This window comes from Lutjanus erythropterus, chromosome 3 (assembly GCF_056507025.1).
Source record: "Lutjanus erythropterus isolate fLutEry1 chromosome 3, fLutEry1.hap2, whole genome shotgun sequence".
NCBI lineage: Eukaryota > Metazoa > Chordata > Actinopteri > Lutjaniformes > Lutjanidae > Lutjanus > Lutjanus erythropterus.
Window position 1 is genome coordinate 28,052,292 of NC_139319.1, and position 23,364 is coordinate 28,075,655.

Below are 23,364 nucleotides of genomic sequence, written 5' to 3' on the forward strand. Positions count from 1 at the left end.
TCCTTTTTGTTTTTGATTGTATTTCTATGTTGAAGTTTTTATAGGTGTTTCTATAGACTTTGTGTAGCAGAGTGGTTCTACAAGCAAGTCAGTGCATCATTAGATGTTTCAGAGAGTTACAAGGTTCTGTAAATGTATCATGAAAACAATACAGCATGTATTGATATTAGAAAATGTACTTTGTAATTAGTTAGATGATGCTATAAAGATGGATTTTACACCATGGTTGACAGCTGAGCCCTGCTCCAGATTGTGCTGACCTGCTGTATGGGCGGGAACTCAATAGTCTTCAAATGGTCTTCTTGGTCACTTGTATCCCAGATATTTTGGCTTCATTTTTGTACAGTAGGAGATGTGGAGATGCATCATCCATCTTTATTTACAGTCAATGGTTTGACTATGCTGGATGAAGGATAGGCCATTCACAGCGCAGTGGGGGAGTACCAGCATCTTGAATGGATCTTTAGCAGGCACCTGTAGCCAGTGCAGGGTGTGGAGGAGCGGTGTGGTGTGGGACACCCTGGGTATGTTGAAGACGAGCTGGGCTGCTGCATTCTGGATCAGGTGCAGGGGTTGAATGGTACATGCAGGCACATCAGCCAGGAGCGAGTCTGTATTAGTCCAAGTGTGAGATGACAAAAGCCTGGACCAGAACTTGTGCTCCCTCCTGAGAAACAGTTGAAATATCCTGGTAAAGGAACGGTTATGGACCTAGAGGGAAGAGTAGTACAGTCTCATCAAGGTGGAGCTTCAGGTACATGTAGATACACACACACACACACACACACAAGATTCTGATGACATGGTGCGTATCACGATACAGGGGTTAAGATTCAGTGTATTGTGATATATTGCAATAAAAAAGAACACTGCAAAATGAACCACTGCCACAAATCTTTGCTTGTACCACAAGACAGTGTTTTGAGAAACAATACAGTATTACAAAATATAATAGCACAACACAATATTTTCTTACACTCCTATGGTGTCAGTATCAGATCGACTTAACGTCAGATCCTGTAAAAGACAGGATTAATTCCGTATCATCTGCATATCTTTGTTAAGAAAAGCCACGTGAGAGAGTAACAGAACCCAGTGACTTAATTAACAACTCTTTGGTCTTAGTCTTGCAGTATAACATGCAGAAAAACATCTTTGATTTGTTGAGGAGATGGATCAACTTTTTTTGGTATGACCTGTGGTTACGGTCTGGAAAAACTGGCTTGTGTGTGTGTGTGTGTGTGTGTGTGTGTGTGTGTGTGTGTGTGTGTGTGTGTGTGTGTGTGTGTGTGTGTGTGTGCGTGCGTGTGTGTGTGTGTGTGAGAGAGAGAGAGAGAGAGAGAGAGAGTCAGCAGACATGGCAGCAATCAGGAGAACATTAACACAATCAGAGTCATGTTGTTAATTTAAAAGAAAGCACTAATTAAAGCAGCATGCAATCAGGAAGCATCATTAACAAAAAGATTGAAGTACTGTAAGGGTGAGCAGCAGCAGCAGAGAGGATATAGATGAAATTAGTCTTTATCCTGGATGGGTGCCTAATTAACATGGTGGCATGTACTTTTCAAACATTAGGGTTTTTTTTCATTAACTTTTTACTCGATAGAGTGCATGTTTAACTTAAGAAAAAATCAGGCCTTTTACTGCCATTTTGATATATTTGGTTATATTTTTGACTTGTCTAATAATCTTTAATACAATTTGTCTTTAAATGGGCAACAATATGTTGATAAATACTTAGTGATGTTTTTTTCCAAAACACATTAATTACTAATGTATCTACAGCAAATACAGTAATTACCATCAGGTGTACCTTTGAGGATAATCAGCCTGACTTCACTGACCTTCACTGACTGATAATCAGTCCTTTTAGTTCATTTCCCAGCAACCAGCAAAGTCATGCGCAACTTTAGGTTCCCAGAACACTGCATACGAACCTCCTATTTTCACTGTCATTATATAATAACATATTTGATCAGTTGTTTAGATAAATATATCGATTATAGTGCAGCTTTAAACATTTAATATTGTTTATATAATTTCATAGTTGGATTTTACATGATCCAAACCAAGTTGGTTGACATTTGAGGTCACCTTTACAGGTTTTCTACACAATGTTGAAAGTGTGTTAAATGCTTGATTTCATTTTATTATGGGTTCAAGGGTAGGAATATGCTTGAATTTGAAAATAACTATCTCTTAATGTTTGAAATAAAACTCTCTCTGGCATCTCAAACCAGACACAGACATAGACTGACTGACACAGGGACAGAAAATGTTTCCATTCCGGCTCTTTTCTGTTTGTTTTTTCCTGTTCTGCCAGGCATTATGAAGGTGGCCATCTGTTCTCAGAGCGCACACGAGTCCTCTGACCTTTGACGTTGTATCTGAACACACATTGAATACTGAAAGTACACATGTTGGCACAATGCTCTGGCTGTTGCTCTGGATGTAGGGAAGGCTGAAGCACGTAGGGAGAGAAGACAGACCTGGAAATGTTCGTTTAGCTACCTTTAAAGTGCTTGAATTTTATTCTTAAAAAACTGGGCAAACGCTGGTGTTATTTAAGGTTTTAATTTTGACAAGTGAATCGTGTTTAAACACATTATGAACAACATTATGTTCTGGGACAGCAGATTAAAACCTCTGGCTTTAAATGGGCAACGGCATGTTAAAAATTTTTTCCAAGACACATGCTGTAAGTTACTAATGTATCTATAGCAAATACAGTCATGACTGTCAGGTGCACCTTCCAGGATAAGCAGCTTGACTTCACTGACCTTCACTAACTGATTAGCAGCCCATTTATTTCATTTCCCAGCAACCTACGTTAGCACATGCTCCTTTAGGTCACTACTTGGTTTCACATTCTGTCTCACCTTCAGGGAAAAAATAGAGCACTGACTTGGAGCACAGCATCACGCAAACACACTTGGCTTCTAACAGCATCGGAAACTACTTGAACAAACACTGATAAACTGAGATCTGAATGCAAACATGCTGATTAGTTTATCGCATGCATGTTGGGTACACATCGGTCTGTAATGTGTTAACATGTGACATGATGTGATATAAAGCCCAGAGCTGTTTGAGACTTCCTCGTGGAAGACCATCTCTCATTCACAGAGACCAGGTAAGCCTTTTTGCTGCCTCCGCCACCTCATCAGAACCATAATATGGCTTAAAGTGAATTTCAAGCACTGAATGATAAACTTTTTCTTCATTTGCAGGAACGTATCAGTTATCACCATGAAGTCATCTCTTGTCCTCTGTGTTCTCCTGGGGGTCGTCCTCTCCGTCAGGGCTGCGACACGTATGTAAACTCAAAGATGTCACTCACATTAGTCCACTACATCATCTCAGTTTGCTTGCTCTGTTTCACACGAAGTATTTTTAGATTGAGCAGGAAAATTAGAATGCCAGCGATGGACAGTAATGAAGTACATTTACTTGGGAACTGTACTTAAGTACATTGTTTGAGTATTAGTATATCTTTGTTTGAATATTAGGTTGTTTTTTTTTTTAAATTTATGCCTGTACTTCACCACATATCAAACACAAATATTGTACTTCTGACTCCACTACATTTCTAGGAAGGTTGTTGTTACTTTTCGACTAAGCACAGCTTTGAAGTCAGCTGTTCCTGTTTTTCCTTCTCTAAAATGCAATTGGCATGTACATGCTGTGTTCCTCACAGAAGGAAACCAATCACAGTACCTGCTCTCAACTAGGATTGATGTAAAAGCAGAAATATGTCATCTAGGCACGCTCTGTAACAAGCACAAGCAAAACTCGGTAATGGTGACGGCAGGAGAAAGACAAAATTAATTCTCAAGATGTTATTTTAATGAGAAAAAGAGAAATGATTCCAGGTAGGCTTTTAATGTTGAATTGTTTTTATCAGGGTGAAAAATACCACATAATTAATATGTATACTGCCCCTGAAGCCAGAAAGAAATCTCAGTTATTAGTTATATAGACTTGGAGAAATCCTGATGTTGTGATTTTAAAACAGTTACATCAGAAAATGACAATAGCTGTCCTTTTTGTTTTTGATTGTATTTATATGCTGAAGTTTTTTATAGATGTTTCTATATGCTAACAGACCTTTTTCACAGCAGTGTTACCAATGAAACTAATTAACTACTATCACATTCAGGTCAAGCAGGGAGTCAGGGTCCAAAACACTTCCAACACAGTACAAATCTGAACTGAGATAAATACAGAGATCAAATTCATATCTTGTTGCTTCTTAAGAGCAGAGTAGTAAATTATCATGGATCACTTCTTATGCACAAAGAAAGTATAATAACTTTAATAAAGCGTAAAACACTGTGAATGAGCATATTTAAATTACTGAGGATATTGCTCCTATCAAATTATTTTCCTACTCTGCATTGATGAAATTATGAACATCTGGCAAAACAAGTAGGAATTAAATGAGAGTTTGAACTAAATGTCTGTCTATGCATGAAAAAATGAATCTATTTTTTCTGTTAGGTTAACTATGTAAATTACATTTATGTTTCAAAACTGGCTAAGTGTTATATGTTGACTTGTGGCAGGTTTTACATGATGATCTTCTTGAACAGACTTCAATTTCTTTCTTCACAGTGTCTCCTCCTGTACAGGGTTTCACTATGACCACTATAACAACTACTACACCAGGCCCCACTATTCCAAATACCTCAGACCCACCATTCATGACTACAACTACACCTTTCACAACAGTCCCCCCTGTTCCAAATACCTCAGACCCACCATTCATGACTACAACTACACCTTTCACAACAGTTCCCCCTGTTCCAAATACCTCAGACCAACCATTTGTGACTCCTAGCACACCTCCACCAACAACAACACCACATCCACCCACACCGAGCCAGATGATGTGTCATGAAGGATGGGAGGTCTTCCAGGGACGTTGCTACTACTTTGTGAATGAGGGCATGACCTGGCCTCAAGCTCAGGTATACACATAATTAATTATTATCAAATACTCAACATACTGTGCATTACAATGTCAGGTATTGTCCGTTACGATATTAGAGCTTATCACTTATTGACTGATGTGTTCTGTTCTATATAATCCCAGTTAGTAAATGAAGCCATATCAGGCACGCCGATTAGTTTTCCATTTTTAAGCCGTTGTTTTCCATAAACATTAGCTATGAAAGCCCATTTCTGCTGAGAAAAGTAAAAAAAAAAAACAATGGTTGAAAAGTAAGGACTTTAAAAATTTACACTTTTTATTTAAGAAACTGACTTTAAACTGAAAATTAATATATTCGTAATATTTAGATAAATAAATTCTAAATAAAGTCAAAACTTAAACTATCTCAGTTGTGATTTACTAACTTTTTTATGTATATAAATTCTGACTTATAATCTGGTCATTTTCTATTTTTAAATCAGAAATTTACAATCTAGTTAATCTGAATAAAAAGCCCCACTCCAGCCAGTGGTTTTCCGTGAATAATATCCAATATCCTGATAGCCTTTTTTGATCTCACATCTAAGCATCATATAATTTCTATGCAGAAAATGGTCTGTCTTTATAAAGATGGGCCTTGATCATGTGTACATAAGAAAGTCAGACTTCAAACTGTCTCTTTCTGTCCCTCTGTCCTCTGTCCCTCCTCCAGTCCAACTGTGCCATGCTTGGGTCCATGTTGGTCTCCGTCCACAGTGCTCAGGAGTACGGCTTCCTCCAGCAGCTCACCGGCAATAACGAAAATCAGGATGCATGGCTGGGCGGTTTCTACCTGCAGGTACAATCATGATGTAATATTATTGGCCATGGACATAATAATCTGCAACGCCACAAAAAACAAAAAGCCATTAGAGATGATCAAGAGAAAAAAGCTGAGGTGTGTTTTCCAGACTGAGGAGGAAACATTTGATAACTGAACTTTTTTTACAGGAGTGTGTATAAATATACTTTAACAATGATGAATTTATATGAGAGTAATCCTGTATGCCTAAAGATTGTTCATGCATAAACATTTTATAATTACTGCATGACTTATCTTACAAAGAGGTCTAAATCGCAGTTTGATCACTGAATCTATCATGGTGATGAAACAGCATGAAAGTCATTGAGCCTATCATCAGGGCCATGCTGCAAATGTGAATCACACACTGCTCAAAAGACATTTAATATGTGGTGCTTAACACGGCCACCCATGCTATTTTGATCATTTGCCAAGAGAGTTTGATATTTTGCCATTTTTTCTTTGACTAGTGCAGTGCCAGTTCGGTGCATGACCATTCAGAGTGAATGTACATTTGGAGCATGTGTCTGTTCGGTGCAGGCTGATTGCCTGGCCCCTGAAAAAGATGCTTGAAGCAGCTGCTGCTACAACACGACCTACTGGCACCAAATTTGTTATGGTCACTCAGACATTGTATCCACATGTCCACCAAATGTGGTTGCACTAGCTCGAAGTGTTCAGGAGATATAACATGTTTTTTTGTAATGTAAGTCCTGCCCATAGCATTTCATCAAACTTTAAGAGTTTACTGCAGCAAAACTGTATGGAATGTCAAAAATCCAAAATTTGGCTATTTCTGGTTTGGTTCAGAGGTGTTCTTTTCCAAATTTTTTGATGATTTCCCAAAATTTGTAGGAGAAGTAGACTATTAAAAACCAGATTTGGACAAAACTAAACATGGCGTAAAGATTGTTGTTATAGCACCATCTGGCCAAATTGAACTAAATTCCTTGGATCTTCAGCAATACACCTGCCAAGTGTGAAGTTGATTGGATGAATGGTGGCTGAGATAACTGAAGGACTTCCTTTAGAGTCAGAAGACTGTCAAGTCTTCCTGCATCCTTTCAGAACAACCTCTGCATTTCTATCCAAAACAGAATCAGTCCAAAGTCAAACCCCCTGCAATGATTCAGTTCACTGCGTTGGGATTATGGGAGGGTATGATTATAAGTGAGGTTTGCAGTTTTCCTTGTTGATGTACTTGTTGGCAGTTAGCACACCTTTGGCAGCACAGTGTTATGACTGCTAATGGAGGCTTAACCCAACAAATATATATTATCAAGCCAGGTCGATTATATTTTAGTGCCAAATCATATAGATCAGATCCACACTACTATTTGTATTATTTACAGAGTACTTCCTCTTAATACTGCCTAAAGGAAGCATATATAAGGTGAACAGAATTGGTATGAGCACTGAACCTTGTGGAACTCTGTGACTAACTTTGATGTGAATAGAGATTCAACATTAACAAGTACAAAGTGAGATCGATCCAATAATCAGGACTCAAACCAGCTTTGTGTTGTTCCTTCAATGCTAACTAAGTGTTCTAGTCTCGGTAGTAGGTTGTGATGGTCAGTGGTGTCAAATGCAGCTCTAAGATCTAACAAGACAGTGCAGAGATAAGTCCTTTGTCTCATGTAATTAGAGTTTTAGACATTTGTAATGTCCACCACTGCTGTCTCTGTGCTATCAATGAGATCATGTTGAAAATTTGAGTGTTTCTCTTTCACAAGTTGCTATTTCAGTTTTATTCCTTTGTGTTGTTTTTTTTTCCATTGTTGTTTTAAGTTTGTCTCCACTGTACAACAAAACACTGATGATGGTCTTGTGTTTTCCCTCCAGGACCAGTGGTTATGGCTTGATGGTTCCTGGTTCTACAACAACAGCTGGATCAGCGAGGCCCCAGACAGCAGCAACCCCTGCCTACTGCTCAATTCTTATGGTAAGAAGACGCACACATGAACGTCCAGGGACCCTTATATTATAGTGTACTATGTAAGTGGATTTTGCAGTCTGCATCAGTAAGTTGCCTGTTGGCCCACAGCCAGTAGAAAGCAGAAAACAACAGTGACACTGGGAGAATGAATTAGCTCATCACACACATGGACTTTATTTTCAGAAGGGAAAAAAAAAAAATCAAAGCTTTCACACACTTGAGTGAGTTTTATTATCTGCACAGTTACATAACTCTTTGCTTTTTCATTCTCATGGCCTTTTTCTAATCTTCTCTTTTCACAGAGGCATGGAGCAATTCCCCATGCAACGCTGGTGGCTATTCCTCCATCTGTGCGAAGGACTCCAATGTCCGTAAGTCAGTATTTTTCTTTGCATGACATAAAAACATAAATGGGAGGCTCATAATGAAAGAAGACACTTTCAGAATGAGACCAAGGATTATGTTTTTCTTCATGCAACATTGATTTTTTTTTTTACAAACTATTATATGCACTTATTATTCTTACTTTTTCACAGCATTCTTCTCCATTGCCATTGATACTGACGTGATTAGAAACACTAAATCTTAACAAGATGAAATCTTCAGGTTGAAACTTGTATCACGTAACAAGTCTACCTAGAAAAAGAAAAGAGAGACAGCCTATCAAAAGGTCATGATGTGGATTTGATATAACTGTCTTTTTATTTGATGTTCACAGCACCAGAGATGCTCTGTCCTCAAGGCTGGACGGGATTCCTTGGCCGCTGTTACTACTTGAACGAAGAACCTATGAGCTGGCCTGATGCTGATGTAAATACACATTAGAACTGACAGTGTTTGTCATAACCAGATGTTTGCAAATGCAGCCAGATAAACATGCAGTCACAGATTGGGGAAATACAAATTCAATAAACCTGAATTATAAACACTGTTTTTTTTTCTTGTGGACATCATGTGCTGTTGTGATATTCACATTTTTCATATTGTTTTGGCTCTCCAGTCCTGACAGAGCTAGCTGGATGTGATCATTTGACACATGCCTGGATTTTTAAGTTCTTCAAAACTGGCTCAAATTGATGTGGAATTGTTATCAGAGTAACAAGTCTGTAAAGGGACAGTTCACCCCCAAATCAAAAACACACGTTTTTCATCCTGCCTGTAGTGTTATTTATTTATCTAGATGGTTTTGGTGTGAATTTCAGATATCAGACAGCTGTCTGTCTTTTCTGCAATATAATGGAACGAGGTAGCACTTTGCTTGTGGTGTTCAAATGGACAATTTTTATTTTTCACTTTTTGGAAAAACTCAACAGCAATGTCTCTTTCCAGAAATCATGACTCAGTTACTCAAGATAATCCACAAATTTACATGTGAGCAGTTTCATGTGACAAACTATTTTCTCTCTCTCATACTATGACTGACAGCTGTATCACTGTGCTACCCAGCTCATTCGAGCCACATTATGACTCAGCCCAAGAGGAAGACAATAATGTTAACATCCCGCTCTCACAGACAAGCCTTTTGTCCATGAGGAGATGCACGCTTCCTTCTGAGCAATGGTTTGGTTGGAGGGTGTAGTTCAGGAGAAAGAAAAAAGTTCCTACATATACAGTTTGCTTGTACAGTCGCATGCCTTCACCACCACTAAGTGACTGGTGTTTGGAGCGATGACACTTAATGTTCCTGACAACCTCTGGGGTTTCATTCAGCCGCTTGTTAGCAACCGCCTTTTTTAATACACGCAGAAGCTTCAAAATTTATAAGTGGGGTTTTTTACTAAAGTATTTTATGCATTAGACTTAAATGAAAAAAAAATCTTAAATCTGTGCTAAACACAAACCTTATTTCAGGCATCTAACCATGAACACAAATCCAATCCTTCGAGACGAGGCCACCAGAAATGCTAATGTGCTAACTCATTTCAGGTTTTTAGGACTTATTCCTGCTGTAGTCTATGATCAAAAGCCACTGAATCCCAAACGTTAGGTTATTTTTGAAGAGCCAAGTTAGGCAGATAAAGGACCGTTTTAGCTGGCTAAGATCATGTTAGTCTGGATTAGTTAAGACACTATTGAAGAGCACCCTGCCCTTTGGAGGTAAAATAAAACAACTTCTGAGGTTAAAGTGTCGGCTCTCAGCTTTAATTCACCTCTGATGAGCTGATTGTCGTCCTTTTTTGTTTCATCTGAGCCTGGGTTTAAAATAATCCAGGTTTCACATCATCACACAGTTGAAAAAGGAGTTGGGGGGGGTTTAATACAACAGACTCGTTTATCCCCACCTCACACAGTCAGCCTGAGTTCACTAACTCTCCTTTCCTCCCCTAATCACCTCCCTGTCACTGTCCTTCTGCAACCACCCTCTATCCCATGCGTCATCCTTCTCTGTCTTCTTTTTCTCCACCAGACTAACTGTGCTCTTCTTGATGCCAGTCTGGCCTCAGTCCACAGCCCTGAGGAGTATGCCTTCCTCTATCAGCAAAACCCCTCTTCAACCTGGATCGGAGGATTCTACCTTGATGTGAGACGACTTAACAACACAGACTTTCTGTGCTGCACCGTTGCTTTTCTGAGTGCAATATAAGGTCGTTCCTCAGCAGGAAAACAATTTCTTTACTGAACAGCCTTGTTTGTTTCGCTCTCTCTCCAGGACCAGTGGATGTGGCTCGATGGTTCCTGGTTTTATGAGGGATTTTTTATGCAGATGTCAGCTCCAGACAGCAGATTCTCCTGCCTTTCAACATACTTTGCCAGTAAGAAAACACACTGTTGATGGATCTTAGAAACAATCTCAGTTTCATTCATACAAATTAACAAAACATATTCTCCTTATTTTTAAAATCAAACTCTACCTTAAATGTTGTAAATTTGTTGGTTAGTTTGTGTTTTATGATCCAGCAGCAGCCTGTATGAAGTAGACCTGTGAAACTGATCTTCTTAAACTGATATAGTGTGGCTTTAGCCATTTTTCCACAATGTTTGCAAAAACCTGTAGACTTAATTGGTCTTCTGCATAGAACATGACAACATATTCATTTCTTGCACATACAGCATCTAACTCTATTTTGTTTTCTGTCTTTACAGACGGTTGGACCAATTGGAGGTGTGACAAAGTCCTCCCTTCATTTTGTGTGAAGAATGCAGTTCTGTGAAGGACACACTTTAAGTCTGCAGCACACACAGGACAGACACTCATGAACACATTCACCCACAAGTGTTTTTACAAAATTGGAAAGTATATCTCTTGTGTGAATTTTAAAAACAAATTAAAGAGTCACTTATCATCCCAGAGCTTCAAGGTGGTTATTTGTTTCTATTACATCATGTAGTCATATATGTCATACAACCAAGCTCCGAACAAAGATGCCTGCAGGACCAGAGGTGAACAGCAGTGAGCTCAACACCACTGAAGGCCTTAACACAGTGAACAGACAACTTTACAGGGACAGAAACTTGATGACTCTGGGGATGAAGTGGAGCCTCTGAATCCTCAAATCATCCTCACACACAGTCTCAAACATGCATCTGAATATTCCCAGATTCAGAGAGTTCGCCAACTCGTCAGTGCTGCTTCACACACAGTTTAATACTTGTTATGATCTGAATGAACATGTACGTTTTCCTATTTAATGCTAACTGTTAGCCACTTTTTTCCTCTAAAAAACACTGCATGTTAAACCCACGGTTAATTTTTACAATTAAGTTTGAAACAGGTGTTGGCAGAATCCCGAGGCTGGTCGAACCAAAGTGCTTCAATTTCATTTTATGCTCCAAATCAAGAGTTTCAAACATCTGTTTTAGCATTAAAATACGCTTTGCTCTGGTGTTAACTAAGAAAATCTTCCATCTTCATGCCGATTGTAAATCCCAGTGTTGGTGCCATCAGACGTCATAGACAGCCAGTCAGCTCTGAAACATGAAATTACACTGTAAGTGGGTTATGTGCTGTCTGCCACACTCGTCAATGGATCTGTGTGATCTACACTGAATATATACAGTATACTAACTCTCTGTGCACGCATACTCATATTTTCCCACATACAATACGAATGCAATGTGAGAGTGGGGCTAGCCTGATATTAACACCATGGTCACTGTAGGCCAACTGTGGAAATCAGCAGAAATCAGTCTAGAGACTTGTACATGTCCTCCCCAATAAATAACATTGTTTTTTGCTGGCACCTGAATTATGTGTGTGCCTTTTTAAAGACATTTCCACCCCAACTTGATTGGCTGTCCGGTTGATTTTGCGGTTATTTACATGCACAAAAAGTCACCAGAATGCAGGAAATTAAGTGCCTAATACTCAAATTTTGCTGCCGGAATCGCCCAACCCCCCCTGCCCCCCCACACAATACCAGACCCTCTTGTGTCCCCGTGGCCCCGTGGCCCATATGTTGCTCTGATTTAGAAAAAAATAAAAAATACAACTGTGTTTATAGCCTCTTGATCTTTGGTGGATAGTAATAAACTTTTTATGTAACACATTTTATTCAGAGCACTATCCTTCGCTGCAGGGCAGTATGTGCCCTTATGCCTTTTGTTTTCTATTTGCAGAGTCACTGGTCTTTATTGTTAGATAACCTTACATATACACTTATGCAAGATCTGTCACAGAACTTGCATACAGATAAAAGCTGACTCTTGTATCTGCATAATGAATACTTAACACCGACATGTAAAAGAATTGAACTTGGTTGCATTACATGTTTAATGGTGTCATATAATGATAATATACTTTCCACATGTGCAAGCACTTCCTATTGATTGAATACAATAAAATAAAATAAGAAACCGGAGTCATATAATCTGTATAATCAGAGTGCAGTCTGAGACACACACACACACACACACACACACACACACACACACACACACACACACACACACACACACACACACACACTGAGGCATGTGTTGAATGTTGAATGTGGCAGCTGCTTCGTGTCATCTGACTTTGGTTTATTTTCTTAATAACACATTCAAATGAACTGATATTTTAGGGGACAATCATGCTGTCTTTCTTTTTCTTTTTTTTTTTTTACAACACTCAGTGGAGAAACTTCGAGTACATTTTGCTGTAATGACTTTCTAAATACTCTGTTCTACACAGGGAGTTGCAGAATCATTTTCTTAATGATGTAATGCTGTCTGAGACTGATTTCTGTCTATCTATCTATCTATCTATCTATCTATCTATCTGTCTGTCTGTCTGTCTGTCTGTCTGTCTGTCTGTCTGTCTGTCTGTCTGTCTGTTTGTTGTGGGTTGCTTTAATAGTTGATTTTGTGACTCATTTTCTTAAGTGTCTTTTTTTAACAAAGTCTCTTTGCACTCTGCATAACCAGGAAGATAATGTGTGTAGTAGTCCCTTCTGACCAGCTGGGGGCACTACACAGCCACAGCAGTAATAGCTCAGAGGCTACAGCATAGAAGGAAGAAAATCTCACATTTTTCCCAAATAAAGATATATGTCAATAGTCAAATCTTGAATAAAAATACTTTAAGTAATTTTACTTTTAAGTAAAAGAGGAAGAAGTGCACCTCCCTGTGTTTTCTCTCTTTTTTATCCTTCATTTATCTCTCTGGGTACCAACTCTCAAATGTTCCTCATCTTTCTCTTGTGCCTTCCTTTCTTTCCTCAGGTAGATAGTGTGTCGGCTGTCGTTTAAGGGCTATATTCTAAGGGCAGGTGGTGTTGTGTTTGCTGCATCATGTTGAAAGTGTGTCAGTTATGACCTTTAATTGTCTCATAGGATGCAACTGGTTGGTTACAGTGTTACAGTGAGTAGCACTTTGGTCAGTTAAAAAAAAGTGGGAGTTTTATTCAGCTAATTAGATTTTTGCCATTATATTTTGTGGTTATGATGGTGGAAACACGACCTCTTTTGCCCGCAGGAGCCTCCAAAATCAACACAATAAAAAAGTTCCTTCAGTTGCTGTAAACTGGGGAGAACAAAAGACTTTTCAACTTTTGCATGTCCATCCATCTCAAAATACAAAAAGTAGCTGACAACAATATTTATATATTTTATTTTTATTTGTTTGTTGCTGTTTTTACAAGTAGTCACTTTTTATTAGGCCTATATTAAATTATGCCTGATATTCAAGCTCCATAATACTTTATCTTTATAGTATACAGCCACAGGGGTGATTACTTATCTGATTTATGTACTGTCCCAAGTCAAGTCAAGTCCTATAGACAGGCAAGTCCCGAGTCAAGTCCAAAGTCCTAAACTTTGAGTTTAGATTCCTAAACAAGTTATACTTTAGCACTGTTTCCAGCCTCATTGACCTACAAAGGTACTTAGCTATTAGGCTTATGTTAGCTGAACATTATCTCACTAACAATGATAATATTAGTCACAGTTTACTGCTCGCAACTTTAAATGTCAAATGTAGTTGAAAATTCTTGTGTCTCTGTCTGTAATTTTTCGACCCACACTTTACTGCCTTTTGTTTTTTGTTGACCATTTTTGGATAAAGGAAAATTCTGCATCAAACCAAACATTACAGTATAAAAACAACAAATAAGAACATTAAATAGGTCACATGTGTAAAACATTAGCTTATGTTGATTTAAAAAAATAAATGAAAATTTGTTACCCACACTCCTTCCATTCATGCTGTGACAAAATACAAGGGCCTAAGAGAGGGTTCTGGATGGGACCATTCACCATTGATGGGTTCTGTTTGAACCCTTTCATTGATGGTTCTAGGTAAAACCCTTTCTGTAGGGTTCCAGGTAGAACTCTCTGAAAGTGTTCCAAGTGAAACCTTTATAAAAGGTTCTACGAGGGACCAAAAAGGGTTCCTATAGGAGAACCTCGTCTCCTATCCTATTTAGTTAGCATTACTTTTTCTAAGAGCATATCTACCAACCTGACTAACTAACTAACAAAGTAACTAACTGGAAGAAATATAAACCAGATTAACCAGGTTTTAAATTGGACTACTACTGGATCAGGTGACATGGTGCAATTAGCCTGTCTCGGTCCTTGTTACAATAATATCCGTGTATCTGCAGCACCTGAGCCTCAGAGTCTATTTTTAATCACAGCAGCATCTTTTTTCAGCTCTGGCCTTAATCTCAAGGTTTATGTCACGCTCTGTTGATAAAGAAATGTCTCACTCTACAAATTTACCTACCTACCCTGCCTATATATGTACATATTTACCTATGCATGTACCTACTACCTACCTACATACCCATCCACTGACCTACCTGCCTACCAAACTAACTGGAGGAAACTTTCACCAAGTTTTAAGGTGGACTACTATTGGATCAGGTGACACGGTGCAATTAGCTTGTCTCAGTCCTCCTTACAGTAATATCCGTGCGTCTGCAGCACCTGAGCCTCACAGTCTATTCTTAATCACAGCAGCATCTATTTTCAGCTCTGGCCTTAATCTCAGGGTTTATGTCAGGCTATGTTGACAAAGAAATGTGCCTCAAATAGCACATTAGCATGCAAGCTTAATGTACACCATTTTATAGTTAGCTGTGTGTCCCTGAGGTCAGCTCTCAGCAGAGCTGCATCTGAGGTAACAGCCGCTGTGCTGCGGCAGATATAAAGACCACTGTTAATGCAAATTTATGCCATTTATTTTCATTAAAACCTAAATGTGTCCAGATAAAAAAAAAATCACATTTTAATGAGGATGAATTGCCACATTTAACATATTACTATTATTGCATTAATGACCAGAGTACAGTTTTACATTACATTTTACCATATATAGTAAGTGAGAATTATGAAAGAGAGGAGGTGGAAAACGTATTAATATCACAAACCTTCAGGTGAGCTCATTTCACACTGTAAAATTTAAGCCACACTGACACTGATGGCTGGTGTATAGCTAATGGAAAAGTATGGTCACACTTAATTTCACAGCGCAATGTTGAAACTCAGCTTCCTGTCTAGTGATTATAATCACTAACAATTCCTGATATACATTTTTCCCCTGGAGCTGTACAGTAACTGCAAAGTGAGACACGGATGAAATACTGAAGCTCTCGGGACAAGCTGTGAGGGATGTTTGTACAATCACTGTGGAGATGTTCCTATCAAGAGACAGCCTGGCCTCAGTTCCTAGAAAATGTTTTGCAGAAAACTGACTCAGTGTTTCCAGTGTCTGATTATAGATGAAACGTATTACTGAAACAACTGTGACACCATCATTTTTACTGCGAGGCAGTGCCTGTCCGGGGTCATACAGTACACGAGGTCACTTCTTGCAAAAGGCATGTTAGTTTCTTTCCTCTTAGTTTCTTTTTGTTGGCGAATTTAGGAGTTCAGTGAACTGGTGGTTAAAATGTGACACAAACTATTTGTCATTCTTACCAAATAATACTATAACACTATCACTACCAGAAAGTCATCCACAGTCATCAATAATTACCATCTGAAAGTCTCTTGTTGTCAATTCAAGCCTGTAGTGCTATGGTATAAAGGTTATTCTATCATTTTTCAATCTTTTTTCTTAATTTAAGTTAATATGTATATATATATATATATATATATATATATATATATATATATATATATATATATATATATAAGTCTGTCTATCTATCTATCTATCTATCTATCTATCTATCTATCTATCTATCTATCTATCTATCTATCTATCTATCTAACCCAAACAGTCTCATAACAGTTCAGACTTTCAAACTAATGTATTTCATTTTACAGTCAAGTTAGCAATAATGAAGATGCAACGTCTGGTCACACTTGGTTAGACTTAGGCAACAAAACTGCTTGGTTTAGGAAAAGATCATGGTTTGGATTCAAATATCTACTTGAACTAATTGGTTTCACGTGGGAAGAAAACCCCCAATCCTGTGTTTAACTCATCACCATACCTTTCTCCACTCTTTATATATTCATCTTTATGACTTTGAAAGTTCTGCTGATTGTTATTAGAAATATTGACAATTTATGTTCTGTACACGAGTCTGTACACTACATTTTACTATTACTACCAGTGGAAGTATTGCTGAAATCCCTGATCAGATTACTGGATCTAATGTGTCATGACATAATCAGATAGTCATGAAATGAGAAGGTAAAACAAACTAATGACACACTGACTGTATTATAAAAATGTTTTTTTCTTGAATACGTGAATAAAATGTGCTCCTGTAAAAAAGGAGAAATTACACAATATTTCCTGGCCAAAATATTGATTTCATTTTATGAAATGAAGGTATCAAGGTAATCTATAATCAATGAATAAATTAAATGGATTAGACGGTGGTCTTATTTTCATTTATTCAATTTAATTTTGTTCTGTTTTTAAAGTTATTTTGCTTTATAATGACTCCTCAGTGAAAAGACATTCAAAATGTTTTGCCAGTACCGTCAACAAAGATTACAGTGTTTTTGTAGATACATGTGTACAAGTGTTGATATTAGTGTTACACTCACAATAAACAGGTTAGTACATACAAGTACTGTGGACTTAAAATACACAAGTTGTTTAAGTGTTATGGACTCAAGTTATTTACTTTAAAATCTCAACTTTACTTACGCTTGCTTACTTTTTTTTTGAGGCAATGATTTTGCATATTTTTTTTGAATACACCCAACTTATTAGATTTTACAGTGTGGTCTATTTTGAACCTTCACTTTTAGACCACATGTCAGCAGGATTTGCACTTTAAGAGTAGTATGAGTAGTGTGTTTTGTGACATGTCGATGTTGTATCCATATTTTAGCTGGTTGAAAACAGACCATCTGTATTTATGTTATTATTAATAAAGGGCCAATTTTTTTCTTCTTCCTGCTCCGTTTTCAGTCATGGAATGTCCATACGTAGTTTGGGTTGCAGTGTATTATTTACTGAACACACTAAAATATTTTTTTTTGTTTTCATGGTGGGAGTACTCTTGCTTGAGTTTTTTACTGTTTCAAGAAAATCCCTGAATGTGTTTTATTCCTGTTATCTGTGACGCCGTGGTCTGAGCTGAACGTGGCTAAATTTTCCTTTCTGTGACTGAAGTATTGTTTGCAGAATTCACTCGTCTCTCTGCGAGTGCTGTGCAGTTGAAGCATGTCGCTCTCGTAGCCACACTAATAAAGGACAGTGAAATATATTAACATTTTAAAAACCCAGTCTGTGTTCTTATCAAAAGTGGCTTTCGCTGAGAGCAACAGCAGATGGCTTCAGTTCCTAGACGGTGACTAAAGTGTGTTACTGTAACAGCTGTTGTTCTCTGCTGTTTCTATGAAAAATGTGGGAGTGTGTGTGTTGGCAGGCTGTACAGTGCTCTTAATTAGGAAGTAGATCACTTACCTCAACAAATCAGTTCAGCAAGACAAAGTGTTTTCAGAGGGCTGGTTGTTGAAATGCAGATGGGTGACAAATGAAGGTAAAACCCAACACAAAACCTCTTAGTAAGGTTATTCCACCAGGAGACTCAACAACAGACTCTCCAACTCTCTGAAACTCGACTGGAGGGATGAACATAATTCTTTCAACAGATATTCCTTCATTTGGCATTTTGAAAATTGCGATGGAGAGCGCTGTCTGACACGTCTCTCTTATGTGTTTATTTATAAAACCTCTTTGTTGAGTGATTTGTTGTTCCCAAATTCCTAAGTGAACTGGGAAAAACATTTTTTAGTTTTTTTTTTAGGTCTCCTAATGCGTGGACTGATTTACAGACTGATCTTCAATTTCAAAAACCTAGTAGCCTTGAATGAGTTTTCAAAGCTCTGGTGAAACCTCTTGAGTCCAGGTTGACTGTTTGCAAGTGTTTTGATCAAGTTTTAATGTAATTAATCTATGTCTTTGTCTGTTAATTACTTCTGTTGAAACTGTGTTGATGCTATTCTTGGCCAAGTCTCCCTTATGGTAATATCCTTGATCTCAGTGGGACTAACCTGATTTAATAAAGGCTAAACTACAGACAATACACTGTGTGAGGACTGTAGGGGCCATAGTATAGAGTCCATTATGTTTTTCCCTTGATTTTTTTTTTTTTTTTCTTTTAAATTGTCAGCTGTCTGTTATGGAGTGGTAATCTCCACTTTCACTCTGTGATAGTGCTGGAGGAGGGTCTGGTTAAATCCATTTCAGCAGTGTTCCCCAGCCCTGTTCCTCAGGGACCCCTGCCCTGCGTGTTTCCCTGCTCCAACACACCTGATTCAAATGATCAGCTCGTCATCAAGCCTCTGCAGACGCCTGACAACAACCTGATCATTTGAATCAGGTGTGTTGGGGCAGGGAAACACATAAAACATGCAGGGCAGGGGTCCCTGAAGAACAGGGCTGGGGAACACTGCATTATAGTATATGTCCTTGTAAACAGTATCGGGAAGGAACTTGTTTCGACGGTGGTTTAGGTAGATAATGTGTTCATGGGGAGGGGAGCCCTGGCCCTCATGATCAAGTGAATAACAATATAACATCTAGATAGACTTTCAAAATAAAGGCACAAAAAGTGGATTGCAGTGTTGTGTCGTTGACTGTGGCCGACCCATGATGACCCACTTCTCTCCCTCAAAGGAGCACATGTTGCGTCTGTGCAGGAGGCGTTTTTGAAAATCTCTGTGTGTTCAGCTCTCAGCATTTGTTGCTTCTAACTGAATCTCCTGTGTCACTGTTTGTACTGTCAGGTATCAGTTTTATTTTACCATTTCATGTCACTTTCAGCTGATAGGAGTTGTGTTAAGTTACTTCTGATGAAATCTGAACATTTCCTGATTTTGATGCTTTATAATATCAGCTTTTAAATAAAATAATGAAGACTTTTATTGCGACAAATTTATATCAAATGAAATGGTTATCCATTTTACAGTCACTCAAGTCAAAACAAGGGGGCATGAGTTACAAAACACATCTCCAGGTGGTAGCCCTACCAGGATGGCACCATGTTTGGTTTGATTTTGACATGTCCACTATGTGATATGACTTTTCCTGATAAAAGAGACAAGAGTCTGATGTTGCTGTTGTTTCACACAGTAATAGCGTCTTTAAAAACTGTAGCAGGCGGATGTCAGAAATGGAACGCTGCCTGAAATAATTGTTAGTTTAGAAAACATGAAGAAAGCAGGTCTAAGGGCTGACATGTAGCGTCCAATGTAAATTAATTTTTATCACCCAACAGCAGGATGTGATATCCTGTCTCAGAGAATTATAGACTTTGTGTTGACCTTTTTTGGTCTATTAAGTCTCCAAAGTTATGGAGCTTTTCCTCAGAATTCCTGGACTGTATTTCATGTCTCACAAGTACCTGAAACAACACAGCCCGCTGTGTTATATGAACACAGGACTGATTTCAGTCTGAAACCTTGCTTGCTCACCAAACCACATTGTGTGTAATACTTCCTTCCCCATTAAACAATATGTTTTTAAAGTACCCTGAAGACTTCATGTGGTGTTTAGATTCAGTAATTTCTATTTAAATTGACAGTTCACCCCACAATCAAAGATACATATTTCTCCCCTAGCCTGCAGTGCTATTTATTAGGGGTGTAACGAGTCACTCATGCACCCGATGCATCAGACTTTAATGTGTTAGATACGAGTGCATCGGTTCAGACGGCCTGTATCGGTAAAAAGCTGAACATGAATCGGAAACAAATCGATGCAGCACTAGCGTATCGATAAACCTCATTAGGATGTGCATACGTTTAATTTTGGGATCAGGGAGCTGCCACTGTAACTTTCCTCCGTCTTCTCTCTCCCGCTGTCTCTGCTTGCATCACTCTCGCTGGACGCCTGCTGCCGCGCTCACAAAAACAAGACCTCCCTCCTCCCCCTCCTGTGTCTCCTCTTCATTTACTGAAAACAGACCACGCCACACCACCAAACTTTCATGACGCTCAAGTGTACACTAAGTTTGGGTTTTCTAAGAAAGATGAGAAACACTGCTGCAGATCATTTATGCAAAACGTGTCTGACAGCAGAGTACGGAGACACAAATCTGATCCACAGACGTCATGTCACTGCATCACTGTTCCTCCACACTAATCAAAACCACAGCACTCTTCTGTGAGTTGAAGAATTTTGGATATATTGGCCATAGAGATGTCTGCCTTCTCTCCAATATAATGGGCCTAAATGGCAGTCAGTTTGTGGTGCTCAAAGCACCAAAAAATACACTTGAAAATCTCAACAGCAATGACTATTTCCAGAAATCAAGACTCAGTTACTCAAGATAATCCACACACCTTGCTGTGAGCAGTTTCGTGTTGGAACCACTTTCTTTCTTATAGAAAGGTGCAAACTTTGAGTAAAGCTTTAATTAAAAACAAAAAACAAACAAAATCAAGCAAATAAAAGGTATATATGTAGGGTGTAAGGTGTTTGTTATTTTACATTTCTACAGGCCCAGAAATTCTGAGGTCATGTCTTCTGTATTTTGGAAGATATGAAAGTTTTAGCAACCTGTTAGCAGATTGATTTATACAATTTAATTTGTGGTGGAAAATCATGGGCGAAAAAATAATCTGCCAGGATGAGGATCATTATCATAATTATAATAAAGGCTAACAGTGAGTCATTTTTCCAACAAAACTTGGAAAAACACTTCATATCTATAAAAGCTTCATCCAGATTCATGACCGTGGTGTTTCTTATCTGTAATGAGTTCCTGTGTAGAACTCAACTATGTGGTTGACTGGTTTGCTTGTTAATTTAGACTCCATTTTAATTACCACTGCCTCCTAACCCTTTTGAGATCTCTGGTACACCATTCGTTTTTGAAGGGCAACTTTAAAGAATATCTCAATATTTTGGTCAATACTCTTAACTTCTTTCTTGATGATTGGCAACAACTTTGTTAAAATATTAAGCTAGAGCAGGAAACATTTAACTTAATTTAACATGAAGACTGTAACTACCCTGTCTCTGTCCAAAGGTAACTAAATCCACCAACTACTGCTACAACTGTGTTACATCTGATTTGTTTAATTCCCACAAAAAACAAAGAGTAAAAATGGTTTTGCTGAGGGTTATTTCTTGGTAAGGCAAAGTGAAGTCCTGGATAGAGCCGGGCTCAGTGTTTCACCCTGTTATGACCACAAAGTTTGGCCAGGGGATGAGTGGGGTAACAATAAATATTTGTCAGAGGAAAAAAGAACAGGAAACCAAAGTAAAACAACAAAAAAAAGTACAACAAAATCACCAAGAAGGTAACTAAAAGCTATCTTCCGAAGAACAAACAAGGGTAAGCTATTTCTAAAGTATACAAAATTATAACTAAGGCCAGAAAGTTAACGATAAAGAAAAGTTAAAAAGTTTAGACAGAGAGACTGCAGGCAGACATTTCTACAGTCAATAGTGATGCAATCGCTTGTGTATGTGTGTGTGTGTTTTCCCTCCGGGCCTGGAGTTCATCTTGCATAATACTGGACCTATAAGCCAATCTTTTGCACACTTTCTTGACTGTAAACTGAACGACCTCTGTGATTCATAATGAAAAAATGCCCTATGCTATAGCTGTGGCCACAGTGATGCTTTCAGGTCATCCCAGTCTTGTGAAAAGGATATCTCAAGATCGACTCAAAGGAATTTCTTCAAACCTGGCACCAATGACCTCTTGGACTCAAGGATGTACTGATTTAGATTTTGGTGGTCAAATATCACTGTGACCTCACAAGACACATTTTTGGCCATAGCTCAGAAATTCATGCAATAGTTATGACAAAATTTCACACAAATGTCTAATAGGATACGTGCTACTTACGCATTTACATGTAATTACATGAGACAATAAATGTCATTGTGATCCGTCGCAGTTGCTGAGAAAAATGTGTACTCATATTACCGCTCCTAATCCCTGGTTAAAAAGGATTACATCCAGACATTCTTTTCGGGTTACTTGGTGGAGATGGACTGAGTCACCCTTCTTGTTGAACCAGTGAAGTTTCCCTTTATCAGCATGTTTATGCACTTCACGGGAAACGATATTGCAACAAATATCCCTTGCTAAATAAATATAACATTTCTCCTTTGCTCTGCCTAAAAGTCAGCCACAACAACAAAGAGATAAACAGAAATTCTGACACACACACCCCTGATCTGATCTGGAACAATATTACCGATTTGATCAGCAGTTAGAGCGAACACCAAAAGAAAAAGAATTAGGTTAATCCTGCAGGTTTATTTACGTATTAAACCTCACCTCCTGGAAAAAAAATACTCCACTCTTCCTTGAATGTACATCATGATACATACACTGTGATGTCAGAGGCCTAGCATTCATGAGATAAATTTGTTTTCCCTGACTTTTTCAACTGAGGAAATTCATAGATTGATGAATTTAACCACAACCTCAACCAATCAATAAAAGAAGAGTCCCAGCTGTAACTTGAGTATAACTAGTGTGTCTGAGTGTGAGATAATGACATTTCCCCATCGATAATCCCCTCACTGATCACCTCGGCCACCCCTGACCACCCTGCTTCCCTCCTGTTGTACAGTACATCTCAACCCACATTCACCACCACAGCGTGACTTTCTCTCTCTGCTCTCAGGGCTATAATTGGCTCCGTTAGCCTGGTGAGGATAATACATTATAAAAGCTCCCCTGGCCTGGCTTATCCTCCGACAGCGCTTACAGATTCGCACTTCCATGTCGCCACACCATGTTCTGTACATGCTGAGAGCCTTAGCAAAAGCTCGGTCGACTACACCCACAG

At 38.4% G+C, this 23,364-nt stretch overlaps 1 protein-coding gene across 1 annotated transcript; it reads left to right on the forward strand.

The window, feature by feature from the left end:
* The first annotated feature begins 3,067 nt into the window (after positions 1-3,067).
* LOC146330203 (macrophage mannose receptor 1-like) lies at positions 3,068-11,004 on the forward strand. The gene is made up of 10 exons (XM_084713412.1): positions 3,068-3,133; positions 3,231-3,313; positions 4,615-4,970; positions 5,646-5,771; positions 7,620-7,719; positions 8,016-8,084; positions 8,432-8,523; positions 10,121-10,234; positions 10,364-10,466; positions 10,798-11,004. Exons 2-10 carry the CDS (start codon positions 3,250-3,252, stop codon positions 10,863-10,865), a joined length of 1,092 nt encoding a protein of 363 aa, XP_084569538.1. The 5' UTR covers positions 3,068-3,133; positions 3,231-3,249; the 3' UTR covers positions 10,866-11,004.
* The last annotated feature ends 12,360 nt before the right edge of the window (positions 11,005-23,364 follow it).